Genomic DNA, 19,039 nt, shown 5'->3' on the forward strand with positions numbered 1-19,039 from the left:
GCTAGACATGAAATCCTAGGTTGACAGTCACCATCTCTTAACATTTCAAAAATCATGCCATTGTCTATGGCATTTACTAAAGTATTGAAAATTCTGTCTTTAGGCTGTCAGTCATTTGTATTTAATCTGTCTTATCTCACTGAGAATTTAAAGCAATTTTCTCTTTACTTTTCATATTTTAAAATTTCAATATGGTGTATCCAGGTATCTTTTTATTTATCCCACTGATGGTTTGTGGTACATTTTTAAATGAAGGGCTCATATTTCTTCAATTCAGAAAAATGCTCAGCTTTTATCTTTGAAACACTGCTTTTCCACCATTAACACACATGCATACTTTTTGTACTCCTCCAACAGATGTATATGTTTGAGACACTCAGTTTATTCTCTACGTCTATTACCTGTTCTTTCACATGTTTTAATGTATTTCTCTCCCTTTACTGCATTTTGGGGAAATTCCTCAGAGCTATCTTCACATTTATTTTATTTTCTATTGTAGCTGCTGTAGACCTTATCCAGTCTGTATCATGTTATTTCAATGGCTATTCCAGGATTATCTAATTGTATTTTAAATCGATTCTTCCAAAACATCAGTCTATTTGTGTTTCATTCCTTCCCGCTTCATAATTGTTTGCCTGTTCTTTTTAATAACATCATTTCTTCATTTGCTTTTATGAGTGAGGCAGTTCATTTTCTTCCAGAGTGAATTTATGTTCTGAAGTTTGATGTTATAGGCTACTTTCATAACATTAGATTACTTTATGAGGTTTGGAATTTAATTTAATTTAATTCAATGAGAAGTTTATCTTTTGTTTGTTCTCTTGCTCGCTTTCACTCTCTCACTCTTTGCTCACTTTTTCCTGTCTAGTTATTTTGAAGCTGTCTTTTTCAGCCTATCTCAGCCCTATGGAATGGAACAAGGTCTTATATGATAGATTACAAGCCTTCTCTTCCAGAGTAAATTGAGGCTATCACAGTTCCCCCACAGATCCAGTGGATGATTTTGTTTTGTTCCTGGGACTTTCTTTTACTATTACACTAGGATTTTCTTGTTCTTTCTCCTGACTTACGTCTCCTATGTCCTGGTTTCCATGTCTTCCTCTTTCTTGGTTTACTACTGCAAGAGGGGTAAATTTTGGAGAATTTCCCTTTCTGAAAATGTCTTGACTCTACTCTCATGTTTAGTTGATAGTTTGACTGGTTGTAGAACCCTATGTTGAAAAAAAATTGGAAGGTATTCAGAATTTGAAGGTATTTTTTCACTTATGTCCAGCCATTTGTGTAATCATTGAGAAATCTGATACTATTTTTATTTACAATCTTTTGCATGTGACCTACTCTTTCTCTTTGAAAGATTATAGGCTTTTTATATCCTGATTTTCTGAATTTTGCAATGATATATCTTGGTGTAGTCATTTTGGTGGGCATTCAGTGAGTAATTTCAGTATGGAAATTTGTGTCCTTCAGTTCTGGGGCATTTTCTTATAATTTTTACTTAATGATTTCTTCTCATTTTCTGGAACGCCTATTAATTGCATGTTAGATTTTAATTTGTTAATGTTTTTGATTTTTTAATTCTGAATTTTTTTTCTGTTTTGGGGGGCAGTAATTAGAATTTTATCTTCAAAACTATTTATTAAATATTTAAGAGTACACCTTTAATTTTCAAGAGTGCTTTCTTGGCCTCAGGATATTCCTTTTTCATAGTATTTCTGCTCTTCTTTCATAGCTACAATATATTTTCTTATCCATCTGGAGATATAATAGTGCTTTTGTTTTGTTTTGCTTTCTTCTGCTTGCCACATTGAGTCTCTTCTTCAGTTACTTTTTCTGTTTTCGATATTGTTTTTACAAAAAACAGTCTATGTTTTTGTAAGCTTTTCTTAAATTTCTGACTATTTTTGGCTCCCTAAAGCTTTTATATTTAAAGGTGAGGCACTTGAGTGTTGAGTGGATTGCTTATGACTAGTGGACTTTATTGAGGAGGCTTAGAGTTTTACTGAAAGACCCTAAATGTCAACCTCTATGATGATTTTCTTGAATCTTTCCATTTCACTAGAGGGGGGAAAAGGCAGTGGTGTAATTTCAGTGTCCATCTGGGCATTTTTTCATTTAAATCCATTGGATCTCCACCCTTTGTCCTAAGGACCAGTTCCTTTTGCATATCTCTGGTTTCTTGTTTTTTGAGGAACATTGGCCGTATTGGTGATAGGATCAATTAAAGTGAAGACCTATGGTCTATGGAGATATTTCTCTCTCGCAGTTGATTTATTCAGTAAATGGAAAACGGACTCTCAGGATAGTATCTCCCTTTTCTGCTGTGGTCTAGTCTTCCCTCCAACTTTCCCCCACTGTTAGGAAATCAGTGAAATTTAAAATGTCTTGACTATAGGCTCTCCTTCAGCTTCCCTTCCTTCCCTTTGTAACAACTTTAAAAAATATTTTACTATGGAAAATATAAAAATGTAGTGCATATACCAAAAATAGACAGAATTTTATAATGGTTCCTTCTATGCCTGTCTTCCAGGGCCAACAATTATTAACTCAAGGCCAATGTTATCTCATCCATACCCTCACATATACCTCTACCTCTTTATTTTGAAGTAAATCTTGGACACATTATCAATTTCATCTGTAAATATTTCAGCATGCATCTCTAAATGATAAACTTTTAAAACATAACAGTATATACATTACACCTAAAAAGTTAACAAGACAATTCTTAATATCATCAAATATTCTCAGTCTTCAAATTTCCAATTGTCTCAGACATGTCTTAAGTGTGTTTTGTCTTTTGGCTTGAATCAGGATTTAAATAACTAACTTCTACGTATAGCAGTTGATTGATAAGCATTTTATGTCTCTTTTAATCTATAGATATCCCTTCCATCTCTCTTTTTTTTTTTCTTGCAATTTTTTGTTTGGTTGAGAAAACAAGTCATTTATCCTGTGCAGTTTCCTAAAGCTCATAGCAGATTTTATCCCCATGGTGTAGTTTAATATGTTCTTCTGTATTTCCTGTGAATTGCTAAGGTTACTTTATAGGTACTCTTTTGTTCTTCCATAATTCCTGGTTTTCTGTCCCTCTTATTTTGATAGTAGCAAATGCCAAACATCTTCCATTGCAAACCAAAAGTTTCATTGCATCCTCCTCCTTGCTAGTTAACTACTATTTTTTCTCAGGTGGCAATTTGCCCATTCCCAGGGTATAAATCATAATTGATTTAAATCAATCACAACAATCCTGTTTTCCGTTGCCATTTCCTTTGTTCCAGGGGAGAGTATGTTACTCAGTCCTGGCCAATAAAATATAAGGAGAAATTTATTGGAATAGGTTTTTCTCCCTGATAAAATAAGACAGAAAATTTTGCTCTTGTCTTTTTATATTTCTACATTTTTCCAATGATTTCTTGCTCTTGCTTTATATACTATCTTCCCTCATCTCTTTATGTACTATCTTACCTCATCTAAGTATATTTAGCATGTTTATTTTAAAACATTTGTCTTTCTGTTATAATAATTCTTCATCATATAGTATATGTTGTTTGGTTTGATATCTTTCTTTCTGTTAATTTTTCTTTTCACGTGTCTGGGGAGCTTGTGCTCCTCTTTCAGGTAATGTGTATTTGGGTCAGGTTGAAAACATATAGTCAGTATGTGTCCATTAGTGTGTGTTCCTTGGAGTGTGAGTTTAAGGAGAGAGGAATGAAAGAACCCCAGAGCTGAGAGACCAGGTACCACAAAGCCACTTCTGATCACTGTGGCCAATCCACTCATCCCATCACATCATGAACAACTTTTTCCTTTTTGTTGATTAGCCCTAATTCACCTTAATAATTCCTGTTTCTGCTTTCTTTCTTTCCACTGAAGAATTGTTTAGTTTCTCTGAGCAAGAGCAAAGCAAGTCAAACATTTCTGAGATTATTTGCTCTTAACAGATAAGATTTCTAGCACTTTCCCTTTATCATTAGTGACCATACAATTATAGTCCAAACTGGAACACTTTTGACTGAAAGAGTGAGAGCTAGGGAAAGCAGGCATTAATCAGGGCTTTCCAGGGCAAACTGAGTTGTATGGTCCCTGTATTCAACATAGATGAACCTTATGTCTGAGGGCAAGAGCAGGTCTTTGTATCCCCTGGCCCTTAGCAGGCATTCCAAAATGATTACTGAACTCTGGGCCACTCTTGTAATTTATACTTTGATAGTATCATTTATCTCCTCCATCTCTCCGAGGCCTGCTGAATCTATTCTCATATCAATCCTAGCTGTGTTTTTGTGTGCCTTTATATTCATCCACATGGTTTCTCTGTGTTTCCAACTTCCAGTTGATATCTTTCCATACATATATGTAAAGTTTTAGAATAGAGCTTTTCTGCCTCCTTTGCACTTAATTCTTCCCTCTTTGACAAATTATGCTCTTCCTATTGCTGTGTTATACACTTAAATCCTTTGCTATCCTAGTTCTCCAGGGTTTCCTCACCACCTTGACATTTTCTAATGTCAATAGGAACAAGGCATGTAAAGCTAAATGAAATGAGTTATTGGTTCTTTTAAATTTCGTAATTGTTTCTCATTTATTCCATCAGACATTTCAGGATATATTTTAAGGACCTGTCTCCTCACATCCTCCACTTTCCCAGCAAACGACATTAACAAAAACAGAACATGAACCACAACATTAATACAATTTTAAGACTTCTGAGGCATCATATATAGCAGTATTAAGGCATTATTAAAAGAAGTAAACAACCTGGGCTTAGGGTTTTATTTTTTTAAAGAGAGGAGTTAGAGAAATGTGCAGATGGATGTAACTTGGAAATTTTGGAGTAATGAGCCATAATAATCTACTCTTACAAGTTCTTAAGTGTAATTTAGTGATAATAACATGATGCAGTGTCACTGGTCTCACAGAAATTAGGTTTACCCTTTTAAAAAAAAAACTTTCCACAAAACATCAAATTAATTTACGTAGTATTTAATCTCCAACAACAATGAAAAGAAAGAGAGAGAGAGAAAGAAAGAAGAAAAGGAAAACTCTATACTTTTATTTTTTTAAAACTTTAAATAATGAAATGTACTATTCATATAAAAGAGTATGCAAAGGAGTATATATAACATATATATGTACCAGGTTTGTTCTTAAAAGAAATATAATTAACTAGCATTCAATTCCCTCTCTTTAGTTTTGCAAGGCCTTGAGTTATCTGAGCCCTCTGTTCTCTTGCTTTCAGGATACAGTGAATCTTAGAATTTTACATAATTCTCTCTAAGACAGGGAGAGGTGCCCTAAAATATTTATGTAAGGCCAATATAGTTTATATAGTTTAACATTCTTCACAGTTGAATATATTATCCACTGAAAGAATTAAGAGAGACTTTACTATCTTTAATAAAAACAATAGAAATAGCATATCCAAAGTCTTGGTCATCTAGGAAGTCTGAGTTGAGAGGAAACTGGCAGGGATGCCTACCCTAAAAAATATCTTTCTCATCACCTATCACAGTGTCTGAAATCCCACCTTTGTAATTGCTGTGTCGAATCATGAAATCTTTTAGGTATCAAAAATCTCCCATCATACTTGTTACTCCATAAGGGGTCATGTCTTATCACTAGCACAGTTTCTGGCACATAAACAGTGTTCAAGAACATGTCTGCTGAATAAATATTGAATAACAAACATTGCAGAGGCCATTGGGAAGGATGATACTTGAAGCTCATGTTCAACTAACACTTGTTTGATAAATTGAAGAGAGTAATCAACCTATAATTTCTTAACCAAGAAGTGTGAGCACTTTAAGCTAGATCACCCAGGCTCTTGGTATCTCTATTCTTCCAATTCTGGTTACACTTGATTATATTTTTGGAGGTAGGGCGTGTGGACTTGAGAGATCAGCAAAAAGGAGACAGCCATTTAGAGAGAATTGTTCTCCAAATTAATATCATTTAATTCTTTAATTATGGTTGTAACAGTTATCATTTTTATAATGCTTATGATATACAAACTACAACTAAAAGCGTGCTTACATTTTTGTAAATGCATATATAAGCTTGTTATAACTTTATTGTGGTATGATGTTATCTATGATTCGAAGGTGTGAATCCCTAGAGTGACATGTAATTTCCACTTATATGTTAACTATTTTTGTGAAGTATAGAATAATCCAGAATCCTTTCTTAAGCTATGTTTCAATATCCTCTTCTTTGTATTCTTTCTCGCTCTTTCTTTTAACCATCGTCTTTCCTTCCTTGTGTTTCATTACCTTTTATGTGCTAACCTTAATGTTCTAAAAAGAGGGCAAGAGATTGGATGGAGGTTGTGTGATACAGATGGAGGAAGAAAAGAGGGAAGAGACAAGTTTGGGGCCGATATAAATGTACAATCTAATTCTTTCATAACATATGCAGGTTTGCAAGATTTTTTAGGTGAATGTATAATGCAAGGGTGAAGTTGTAATGTATGTACTGCAGAGAAGAGGGGTGAAATTTCTTAATGTGAAAAACAAAAAACAAAAATTACATCAAAACACAAAATAACTGTTCATGTTCCCAATTATCATCATCTTTTTTGCTATTAAAAAAAAATCCTACTTCTCTTTCCTCTGTGATGTATGTGCATGTCTGACTTGCATGGAAATAAAGATGGGAGAGAGGAGGAGGATGTTTAATGCAAAATAAAATCCATTTTGTAAACATGTTCTTCGTTGCATATTGGCATTCCTTTAGGTGTTTATGTAAGATTTCTCCTTGTGTGTTTTATACAGGCATACGAGTACAAGATACATGAACACATCTAATGTGTACTACCTCTCATTTCCTTTTTTTGAACTATGTAGACCAGTAGACAGTGATAAGAAAATTCCTTAAAGACAGAGTGAGGATTCCAGAGTACATTTTTATTAAAGGATGCAGAAAATCGTGTGTATGGTTACATGTCAACATTTTCAAAAGCATACTCTAAGACAGTGAAAAATGTTTAACATTTTAGAAGTTTTTTTTAATCACAAACGGCATATATACTTCCTAAGAACATATGGAACATAAAAAATAGAAGACAAAAATTCTATCGCACTGCCCCTTTTAATATTTTGGCATATCCCTCCCCTCCAGTCACGTTATTTTTTTCATTTTAAAAAAAGTTGCCACCATAACAACCCCCACCCCCTCCCAAGGAAGGTAATTTATGTAAAAAAGTGAGGTCAATTAATAGATTTCATTTCAGAAATCCACTAAAGGATAGAAGCGCCATACTGGCCCCTGGCGCAAACCTAATCATATTACTTGACCTCTTTGTCAGCCCTGTGTGTAGTGTTGGAAAAGATTCCTTTGATGGGGATGAGAGCCTCCCTTGTTGAACGATGGTTTTCAGATCAATTATTAAATATGTACATGTTTGGAGTTCAATATGTCTTCCAGTGCTGCTTGTGGCAGCTTCCTTCGTTGACATGGGCTGCAATGGCTGCTAAACCCTGCCATGTCAAAAGCAAGGAGTGGGGGAGACGCCATTTGCAAAGCCGGAAATGATTAAAATCTCAGGGTTGAGACCATTCCCAGTCAAGCAAGGGTTTGCCAAGAGCACAGTTCCTGCTTCTGATGTCTTCTCTGAAGAGCATAGAATGGAGGTGTGTCTCTCATTCCATTGAAAGTAGGCTCTCTCCAGCTGCTGGTGAGCAAAGGGGGGGAGCGAGCCACTGCCGTGTCAGGCACCCGTGAAACGCGCTAAACGAAAGGTCAGCAGCGAGCCCAGCTCCGTGGCCTAGACTCACCAGGGTGGGGGGAGGACCCTGCCGGCCTCCGTCCTCTTCCGCTCGCCTCAGGTGCGGCACGAATCCCTCCGCCTCAGCGAGCGCTCCCGGTAGCGCTGCGATCGGCTTTTCGGCAAAACCCGGATGGAAGCATAATGGCCGCCATCAGGGACTCGCAGGCAATGGGGACCACGACAGGTATTCCCCGTGAGCGGGGCCGCCCAGACCTGTTAGGATGCCGGGACTTATAGAGAGCCAGCCAGGGGGCAAAGGGCGAGTTTGTGGGGGCTGCAGGACCCCCCGAACCCTCTCAGGGTTCCGCCTCTCGTGATAGGAAGCGTCTGTTAAATAGTCCCGGCCATTCAGCGCTTCCGCCTAACTTGTCGCAAAGTTTTTCTAGAGAAGTCGGTCCTTTTTCTAGGCGCTCTTAGGCTGCCAGAGCTAACCTTCAGTCCTTTAGCCTGGGCTTGCTTTACGTCGAGGCTTTTTGAACTCCGCACTCTTCCACAGTCCAGGAACTGGAGCGGGAGCGCGGCACAGTGTGCTTCCGCGAGCCCGAGGGGCAGCCGAGCCCCGGAGGAAGGGGCGGATCGGGCGCGGTGTTTGGGACGGAGCGGGGCGCGCGGCGCTCGAAGCACCCACTCGGCGCGTACCGGGGCTGGTGGAGACTGCTTGGGTACCCCTCAGACCGCACCCCTCGAGCTGTAGGTTCGCAGGTCCACGGCACCCCGACTCGACGGCGTCCCCATTGTGGGTTCAGTCTGTGGTCTTTGGAGGTCTTTTTTTTTGTTGTTGCAGATATGCTCAAGTCTCTGGCGCGCGCGCCCTCCTCCAGAGTTGGCCAAGGGCGCTCTTCCTTGCAGACCCCAACCACACCCAGTGGCAGATGGATTTCTTTGTAACTGGCTTTCTTACTTGTAGGGTCCATTTTGAGTCTGTTCTTAACATGATGTCCTTATTGTCAAGTAGTAGACAGTCTCTTCCTAGATGGCTATGGTAATTGAAAATATATAGGATGAATGTATGTAAGGTAAAATGTTATAGCTCTTAAGTAGACCAATGAAACAAATACGGTAGCTTTAACGTTCTGAATGCAAAAGTCCAGGTTCAGTTTTCTTTTTAGGTTTAAATTTGGGGGCGTTTAGTGTTTGTGAACAATTTTAGCGAAAACATTCGTTGGGTATGTTTGGATATCAAAACTTAAAAAAACACTAGAAAAGTAAAATAAGTCAATGTTTAAAGAATACATAATAGTGTTGAACTCTGAGCGGTTGTCACGATGATGAAACATACCACCAAACTGTACATTAGGGTGGGAATTTCGTTAACTTTGAACGTCTGTGTGTTAGGCCTAGTTTACTGAAATGGTTGAATTGTTTTTCATGCAGGAAGGGATCTGATTTGAGTGTACTGTAAAGTTATTGTACTCAAGTTGAACAGATAGAAATCACTTAAATGGATTCTGTGAAATACCCTAACATTTTTCAGAGTTTAACTGCAAGTCAATAGAAATGGGTTCATTATCTTTCAGCAAAACTGAATTTTCCTGAAATTCATTAAGACATTGCATTGTATTAACTTTTTTTAGGGTGTTCGCATTTCATGAGGACGGTAAGCATAGTAGACCATGTTGATTTTTGTTAAAATTCTCATAAATAAGATGAATCCTAGATCTAGAAAATTAACAAAAGGGTGGGGAGGGAGAAAAATGTAGGTATCTAACACCTGTTCTGCACATCCAAATTTTTCCTTGTTGTTGCCACGAAAAGTAAGTATAAGTATCAATTCAAAACGTTTTATGTCTGTTATTTGGGAAGGATAAAAGGACAGCAATCACAGTGAATATCTGCTTTGCACATTGATAATGTATGAGCTTTTAAATGCTTGCGATTTTTATCATCACACTTCAGATCTTCTCCTATCCTGTCTGGTAATAGTGTAGTCTGTTGTGATCCCAAAGTTTTTATATCTTGAAACATTCCAGAGGGGATATATTTTAGCATAACTCTACAGTTTGACTTTAAAATATACTTTAAACATGCTCTTTTAATATACTTTTATTGTTTACTTTCCTGTTTATTTTTGATAAAGCATTGTGTACTGTAGATCACCTAATACAGCTTTTTTTTTTTTTTTTTTTAAAGATAAAAGACTTGGACCTTGCCCAGTTTCCTTCAGTTACTCTACTAAAAGTTTTTTGGCAAAGCACTATAAGCAAAAGAAAAGAGTTAAAGTTGAAAGTATTCTTAATTATCTTATATCAGATGCGTAGGCTATGAGTATTTCGGTTCTATATGGGGTATTGGCTTCACATGGTGAGCAATTTTCATGGAACCGTGGATATCAGAAGTGAGTATTAAGAGGTAGCATTATCATGGTAGGATATCTAGGTTGGAATCAGATCCAGATTCTAGTTCTAGCTTTGTGAATTTAGACAAGACTCATTTTCCTTATCATGTAATAAATGAAGATATTGAATTAGATTGATTCTAAGCTTCCTTCTAAGCTTTGAGTTTTGTGACTTGTAAATTTATGACATGTTATCACTGGGTGTCAATGATAGGTTATTTGTCTTAAGTGCAGAGAGATTTTTTTCTTCTAAATTTATACACATACGTTGACTATGAAGCATAACTGAATCAAAAGTTTAAAAACATTTTACTGACAGTTTTTGCAGTCAAAGTTTTAAAATTTTGGTCTTCATTTCCAGATATCATCTCTTCTTTTGATCACTGCTCCTGATTGTGGCTTTGTCCAAGCATTAAATTGTGTGCCTTTTGTTCCTTGAAGAAAGAGGTATGGTGAAGATTGAAGTACTATAGTACATAGTCTATTAAGTAGTAAGTTAATATGTTTTAATATTGGGCAAAATGGAATAGTTACCTATATATGAATTTCCGTAAGTTATAGTTTTACTTTTGGCCTAAATAAATACATGTGGGTTTTCATTTTAATGGAAGCAAAAAAAGTAGTTTTTTGTTTCATAGTTTATGTTTCAACATTGCATTAGAAATCTAAAGATGATTTTAACTATATCATCCTTCTAAGTATAAAGATGACATTAAGGGCTCCTAGGTAATGGATGATGGAGATAAATATGGTAGGAAGATGTTTTGAAGCTGTATAAATGGCCAGAAGAGTGTTTCTGTTTTGCTCTAGTAAGTGCAAAGTAATGCACCTAAATAAAAATTATCTAATGTATATTTGTATTGTGATTAGTGATATCTGCATTGTGAGACAGAAAAGGGACTTAGGAATCACTATAGAAGTTATGACTGGTTTCCTGGAAACAGTCGTCTGAATATCCTGGTTTGGACAAAAAGAAGGAAAAATGCCTGCCAACAAATCCATGGTGTTACAATAAGGAAACCTTTGCACTCAGTGGAAAATATTTTACCCTTTTACAAAAACGTGGCTTATTTATCCTTGAAACACAAGTGCCTCTTGCTGTTTGTGTTGGATAGATTTGGGGATATCACAGTATCATATAATTCCCCTCACCAAATGTATACCCATAAGTAGAACCCTAAGTTAGGAATAAGATTGTGTATGTAACTACTAAAATAATTTAAGTAGACTATACCAACTTAAATTATTACTGTAGTAATCGTAACCATGTTCTGTGAACTTTACTAGCAGATGGATTTTTTTTTTCAGGCCATTTTTCACAAAGGTACAAATTATTTTATTAAAAGTTAAGGTAATATAACAACTACAGTAAGAGAGCAACAAAGCTAAGTTGAGATACCAGATTATCATTTATGTTCATTTACATGTGTCATTTCTTCGTATATAACATTTGTTTGATCTCTTACCGTGAGATTCACGTGGGTACTGTGTTGCTCCTTAACAGAGAAAGTAAATGCTGAGTGCTAAGAGTTTTCTTTGCTAAGTTTGAGCCAAACTACTCAAAAAAAGTAACATGGTGAACAATGAAAGCTTCACGTGTAACGAAGTAAATAAGAGACTGCTGTATGGTGACAGATCAAAATGATTTGGATTATCTGAGCTTAAAAATTATAAGCAAAATCTGACTAAAATTTTAAAATCATGATTGGTGTGACTGCATGAAACCAGTGTCAGAATATTGGAATGCAGGTGCATGACTTGAAGCTTAGGAAAATTAAGTGGGTTTCATGTGGGTCTCATTTCAAGAAGTGAAGTGGTAATAGCTGAAAACAAATATTGGCTTTATAGGAAGTCAAATAATTTCAAAATATGGTAAAGTCATCACCAATTCCTAATTAAAATTGAGTTGTTGGAGGTTGTGGCTGGTAGAAGACGTATATATATGTGTGTATGCATATTGCTTTCGTCAACCCAGTATCTCTTCGTTCGGGGAACCATCCGTCCCCTGTTATGAGTGGTTGGTGTCTTGTCTTATGAGTCAGTGTTATAACGCAAGCCCAGGCATCCCTGTTGCAACAGTGATTGCCCGTTACTCAAGCAGAGCCAATCAGAATCCTTTGAAATTGATATATGAATGCTGGGAGAAAGATGCTCCCTTTTCTCTAATGTTGTTAATCTGGGAGGATGCTAGTGACATTCTTTTCTATGTGTATGAGAACCGCATTTGTAGTAGGTGAAAGTGAAGCCATATAGATGGGAGATAGATGGAGATAGAGTACCACTTTTAGTCCCAGGAGCCATGGTATGAGGTATCTATGGGTTTTTTTTTATTCTGTCTGCTACCCTGGTGTCCTTTCCAGTCCCTTGGCCCAAAATTCTGCATATGAGTTAGTTTGAATTGGATTGTAGCAGAAAACCTCCTGATGAATATATGGCCTTTATGAATTTAAGATCTGTAGCTTCAAGTTGATCATTCACGTCCATACATAATTTGCCCTTTCCCTCTGCCTTATAAAAGATACCTTTTATTCATGCATGCATGCATGCATTCATTCATTATACATGTATTTAGTCCTTCATTCAATCTACAAATATTTATCGGATACATAGTAGTATGTACAAGTATGTGCACCTGCCTGGGTAGTCAAGGATTGTACATACTTGGCTGAGTGGATGGTGGACTTTTTCTAATACAGCACATTTTTATATACTTAGGTTACACAGATCGACAAGAGTGTGTTGAGAATAACCTGTGGTGTACTTAGCTTTTTAGTAATATATAAGAATAAGAGGAGCTCTTTGCTTTCAAAGTGCTTATAGTTTAGTTAAGTAGTCCAGATTAATATACATGAAACATAATACAAATGGCTAAAAAGGTTAAATGAACGCACAGTCATATGGGTTGTAAGTCTGAGTTCTGATAGGGAGGAAATTAGTGAGGGCTGGCCCAGTCTAGAAAGGTTTCTTGAAAGGAGGTATAACTTCAAATGGATTTTGACTTATGAATTGGGTTTTGATAGGCATAAAGAATAATTGAAGAATGGATGGAGTTGAAAATGATTAAGTGTTCATCCAAGATTGGGAGGAGACTGGTTTGACAATAACAATTTGTATTTTGGGGGAATGAGAGGTAATGGGAAATAAGGTTGGCTGTTTTAAGTAAATCTATGTGTGAGGTATTTGGAAAGCCAGGCAGAAATTTTGCTTCTTTCTACTAAGGTGGAGCTTTCTTTGAGTAAAATGTTTGTATTTCTTTCAGTGTGATACCATTTTTGTGATGCTAAGATATAAAATAAGTGTATTCAAGTGGTGTATATTTATTTGTCATGGAAAAGATCTTGTTGCTAATAACCATCCACCTTGAAAATTAAAAAAAAAAATGTAATTAACCTGCGATGCTGTTCTGTGTTTTATATGTAGTTAATTTCTTCTTACCTCCTTCTTTTTGAGAGCTCCCTTAGTACAGTGGCAAAACCATACCTCCTCTGTAGAGATAAAGCCAGTTCAAAACTAATATAGCAATAGTTATAAAAACATTTGAAGAGATGAGTGAAATTAAAGTAATGTTTGATTACTCATAGAATATTTCTGAGCTCCAGGTATTAGGAATGATGTATAGGTTAATGTGTCATTCTCACTAAATGCTGTTGTTTCCTAGGTCTTTGTTTATCTTCTTTCTTCTTTGTTTATCTTCTTCCTTTTTTCTTCTTTCTCCTTTGTTTCTTCTTTTCTATTTGGTCCTCAGCTCAAAGAGTTAACAGAGATTCCAATATACCAGGGTTGGCAAACTTTTGCTATAAATGGCCAGGTAGTATATATTTTAGGCTTTGTGGACATATGGCTTCTGTTGTACCTATCAGCAGCTGTGTAACACCAAAGCAGCCATAAACAATATGTAAATGAATGAATGTGGCTGTGTTCCAATAAAACTTAATTTACAAAAATAGGCAGCAGGCCAGAATTGGCTGTTGGCTGTAGTTTGCCAACCCCTATCGTAGACTTAAGTGAGGCATTTCTCTCCACAACCTCTCACAATAACATCTACCCACCTGCTGATGTCCTTTTCTTTCTCTCCAGTAACTACAGGTGAATTATCTTTGTTCTTTTCTAAGTTCAACTCTTCCACTTGTTCACTAGATTGCATCTCTTCTCACTTACTAAAGGACATTGCCTGCATTTCTTTTCTTTCTCTCTTCCATTACTAATTTTAACATTTTTACTGGATCATTTTTATGAGCATACAATCATACTATAATTTCTTCTACCTTTAAAAAACAAACAAATCAAAAAACTCCAACTCCTCTATTTCTTGGTCCTTTGTAGTAAAATTCCTTGAAACAGTTGTCTGTATTACACCTCTACATCTCTTCCCATTTTCTCTTAAATTCATGTTTGTGAGCCACTGAAACCATTCTAATCAGTGTCACCAGCACTCTTGACATTAAGTCCAGGGGTCATTTCTCAGTCTTCATCTTATTTGACAGAGTTGATCATTATGATTCTGGAACCACTTTCTTCACTTTGCTTTGAGGGTACCACTCTCCTAATTTACCTTCATTCTCACTGCTCATTCCTTTCAGCCACACCAGCTCTTCTCTTCTTTATCCTCTCAATGTTAGGGTATCTTAAGGCTCACGCCTTGGACTTCTCTCTTTTTTTACTTACCCCTTTCATTCAGTTCTATATACAAAAATACATACACATATATATACACAGACTAATAACTCCCCAAATTTTATCTTAACACCTAGACCTCTGTATTTTGTATTCGGTTACACATTCCATGTTTCCATTTGGATGTCAACTGGATATCTCCAATTCTACATGACCAAAACCAAATTCTTGATATCCTTTCCAAACCTACTACTCCCACACTACCTTTTCTTAGTAAAGAGCAACTCATTTCTTCCAGTTGGTGAGGTCAGAACTTTCAGAGTTATCCTTGATGTGTTTCTTTCTCTCATAGACCAAATTTAGTCTGTCAGCAAATCCTATAGGCTCTATCTTTAAAATATATTCAAAGTCTGACCATGCATTATTGTCTCTACCAAGCCACCATCTCTTAGCTGGGTAATTGTCGTATAATAGTCTCCAAAGTGGTCTCCTTGCTTCCATTTTTACCTCCCTCTCAAATACTGGGTTCTTAACATAGCAGCCAAAGTGATCTTTTCAAAAAACGATTCAGCTCATGTTATTTCTCTACCCGAAATGCTCCAGCATCTCTCCTCATTACTTCTTTGATCTCATCTTCTCCGGCTGCTTTCCCTCTGGTGCTTTCTGTTCCCATCATACTGACCAACTTCTTGCTGTTCACCGGACATGTTAGGCACACTCCACACTCAGGGTGTTGGCACTTACTCTTTCTTTTCTTTTCTTGGAATGCTGCTTGTCTGCCTCAGCTCCTTAAGATCTTAGCTCAAATCAGACTGTTTCAAGTGAGGCCTCCCTGACTTTGTATTTAAAATTAGAACTCTGGTTCTGCCTTTCCTTCTCTACTTTGTTTTTTTCCACAGCATTTGTCACCTTTGACTATATTATATAATTTACTTATGTTGATATTATCTAAATAACCAGTAGAGTGTTAGCTCCATGAGGGGAGGGATTTTTGTCTGTTTCATTCACTGCTGTATTCCCAAGGTTTAGAACAAAGGCCAGCACATATTTGGTGCTAGCTACAAGGCCAGCACTGTGCCAGATGCTGGTGGTATAGCAAAGAATGTGACAGGTGTGGTCCATGTGTTTATGTGCTTTTATTCCAGTGGTAGAGACAGATAGAAAATAAATTGACAAATAAAATATTGCCAGAGGGGAAAATGTTATAGAAAAAGAAATACAAGGGGCTAAAATAGAGAACAATTTTTTTTGTTTGAGGAGGGAATGGCTTATAGGTTGGGGAAAGCCTCTCTGAGATGGTGACATTTGAACTGCCTAAAAGATAAGAAGGATCTAACCATTTGAGGAATGGGAGAGAGAATATTTCAAGCAGGGAGTAGCAGGTGCAAAGGCCTGAGATAAGAAAGATAGGAAGGGAGTATCGAGGAACTGAGAGTCTATATATGGTAGCTTGCTGGAGTATATTTACAGATGGGAAGAGTGGCATGAGACGAAGTTGAAGAGTGAAGTCCAGGACCAGATGTCACTGTTTCTTGCAGGCCTTGGCCAAGAGATTAAATTTTGCTTGCTAAGTGCTTTGGGAAGCCCCTGAGGAGTTTTAAGCAGAGAATACTGTAACCTGTTTTATATTAAGATTACTTTTGCTTCTGTGTGGGGAATGGATTCAGAGAAGGGTTGGTGGGCAGGGGGGAAGCATGAATGCCAGTTAGGAAGACTATTATTTTAATCCAAGTTAGAGATGACAGTGGACTAAGGTGATGCCAGTGGGGATGGAGAGACGAAAATAAAAGAATAAATGAATTAAGAATTTGTTAGGTCCCTGTGTGCCCAGTCTTCTTGGTTTTTGTGAGGGATAAATGAGAAATACGAAATAGAACTTATTTTTAAGATGCTTATAAGTTATCTTGGGAGGTAAAACTTAAAAATGAAATGATGTATCGATAAAAGTGTAATAAAGTGATGCGCAATGGCTATCCTTGAAATGAATATTCAGAGAAGGGGGGAAATTAGTGTGTATTGCAGAATGTTTCATGTCCCTACAGGAAGTAGAATTAGAAAAGAAGTTTGACCAGAATTGAATTAAGAGAAAGAGGGATGACAAGCCTGGTGAAAGGAAACAGTATGAACAAAGGTAAATATAGGTGTATATATTGGGGAGCAGAAAGCATCTTATGTGTTGGGCTGTTTGTGTGTGTACAGTGAGCAGTTATAGTTTCAGAGAGTAAAAAGAGATAAGATTCATCTGAGTCAGGAACTGCTTCTGTATTTTAATTTTTATTTTAAACTCCTTCATAATTGTATACCAGTGTCACAAATCTACCTGAATGGTATGTGGCTCACATGTACACTAGCATTTTGAATATTTCTGTATCTGTACTTGATCACATTTGCATACTTAACTTTTTATTTCTCTTTTTTGTGGTAAGTTAGGTCATTAGACCACAATGATTTGAAGGGAGCTGACTTTCAATATAAATTTCTACAATATTTATTTTTCACTTGTTTAAAATAAGATAGGTGTCGGCTTCTGGGGTAAACTTTTTAAAAACTTAAAACAGCTACAAAAAGAGTAAGCCCAAAATGTTCCAAGTCATGAAAAGATAATAGTTTATTTTGAGGACATTAAAATAGGTTCTGTTAGTTTCTACTAACACAACATTGTAAAACAACTATACCCCAATTAAAAAATAAAATAAAATAGGAGAGTTTTAATATTTTGTGTATTCTAGGTTCCTTTTAGGCAGAACTTTATGTTTTTCAGCAAGCTCTTCCTGCTGCATGCTGCTTTGTTCTATCTCCAGTTGTATGTTTATATGATTGTTTTGCATTCAGTTATCTCTGCAGAGAAAAATTCAGTAACTCAAGGAATGCAATAGTTATAAAAAAATAATGACTAATCAGTTTTCTTAACTGTGTATGGACAATTAATGTGACAAGTTAGGTTACAGAGGTACATGCTGAGTCACAAATAGGGCTAAACTAAGAGTTTTTTTAGTTCTTTGTTTAATGTTTGAGCAACTAGAACGTTGTGAGTTAGCACATAGATTCTTTTTATACCTTTTCACTAAAACTGAACACTGTAGAATGTCTTTGCTTTTTAAAGCAAAACAAAACTCTGTTGTAGAAAGCAAAAAAGACTCTCCAGGAATGGCACTTTTTGATTCACTCTAAGTCTCTATCCTTGGCATTTTACTCTGGGAATCATCTTTTAAAAACTTTCTCTGTACCTACTGTGTGATTCCTAACATATGCTAACACTGCCAGTTCTCTGGTTCCTCACTTTTTTGTTTGGATTGTCACTTAGTCCTCTTAGTTTTCTCACTTCTATTTTTACTCTCTTTCTCCAATATATCTTGCTGTCTAGTAGCATTCTAATACTATTTCTAAAGTACTGCTTTCATAACTCTCTGCTCATAAAGTGATATGGATGGCTCCTTGTTACCTTTCATTTCAAGTTCAAATTTGTCCTCTGTAGTCTTCTTTTTTTTTTTTTTTTTTTTTGCGGTACGCGGGCCTCTCACTGTTGTGGCCTCTCCGGTTGCGGAGCACAGGCTCCGGATGCGCAGGCTCAGCGGCCATGGCTCACGGGCCCAGCTGCTCCGCAGCATGTGGGATCTTCCTGGACCGGGGCACGAAGCTGCGTCCCCTGCATCGGCAGGCGGACTCTCAACCACTGCGCCACTAGGGAAGCCCGCCTCTGTAGTCTTCTTACTTAACCTTGCCATTCTGTCTGTGATCTAGATCCTGCAGTTCTTCTAATATTTCTTTTTTTCTGGTCTAGATAACCTTTCCTCCTTTCTTACATGTTTAAGTCGTTTAACTCTTTAAAGGATCATCACAAAACCTTCCTTTCTGTGAAATAAACACAGTCAACATTGATCTATTAACTTAATGTCAGCGATGCAGACGTAGAGAACAGATGTGTGGACACAGGGAGGGAAGGGAAGGGTGGGATGAATTGGGAGATTAGGTTTGCCATAAATACACTACCATGTGTAAAATAGCTAGTGGGAACCTGTGGTATAGCACAGGCAGCTCAGCTGGGTGCTCTGTGATGACCTAGCTGGGTGGGATGGGGAATGGGAGGGAGGTCCAAGAGTGAGGGGATATATGTATACATATAGCTGATTCACTTCGTTGTACAGCAGAAATTAACAAAACATTGTAAAGCAATTATACTCCAATTAAAAAAAAACAAAAAGAAAGAAACTTTGGTTACAAGTAATAAAACTAGCTTAAGCTAGTTTAAGCTAATGTCAGCTGAAAAGGGGGAATTATGTTAAGGATACAGAATTTCCTAGAATTCAAGGGCAGGAATATACAGGCAGGCC

At 36.8% G+C, this 19,039-nt stretch overlaps 1 protein-coding gene across 24 annotated transcripts in view; it reads left to right on the top strand.

Annotated features, from left to right (window-relative positions):
- The first annotated feature begins 7,815 nt into the window (after positions 1 to 7,815).
- ZNF518A (zinc finger protein 518A) overlaps positions 7,816 to 19,039 on the top strand; it is a 67,801-nt gene continuing 56,577 nt past the window's right edge. For 6 of the 24 annotated variants that reach the window (XR_016388122.1, XR_016388123.1, XR_016388124.1 and 3 more), the window contains exons 1-3: positions 7,952 to 10,094; positions 10,456 to 10,541; positions 16,751 to 16,839. Coding sequence is in view for 1 of the 24 variants with exons in the window: in XM_089897959.1 (XP_089754085.1) it covers positions 16,803 to 16,839 (37 nt within the window). In the remaining 23 variants the exon portion in view is untranslated. The other 18 variants (XM_022569217.3, XM_089897957.1, XM_089897958.1 and 15 more) reach the window with 14 other exon arrangements.

Source organism: Delphinapterus leucas, chromosome 16 (genome assembly GCF_059928025.1).
Source record: "Delphinapterus leucas isolate spDelLeu-1000000601 "Yukka" chromosome 16, BTC_Dleu_Yukka2, whole genome shotgun sequence".
Taxonomy (NCBI): domain Eukaryota; kingdom Metazoa; phylum Chordata; class Mammalia; order Artiodactyla; family Monodontidae; genus Delphinapterus; species Delphinapterus leucas.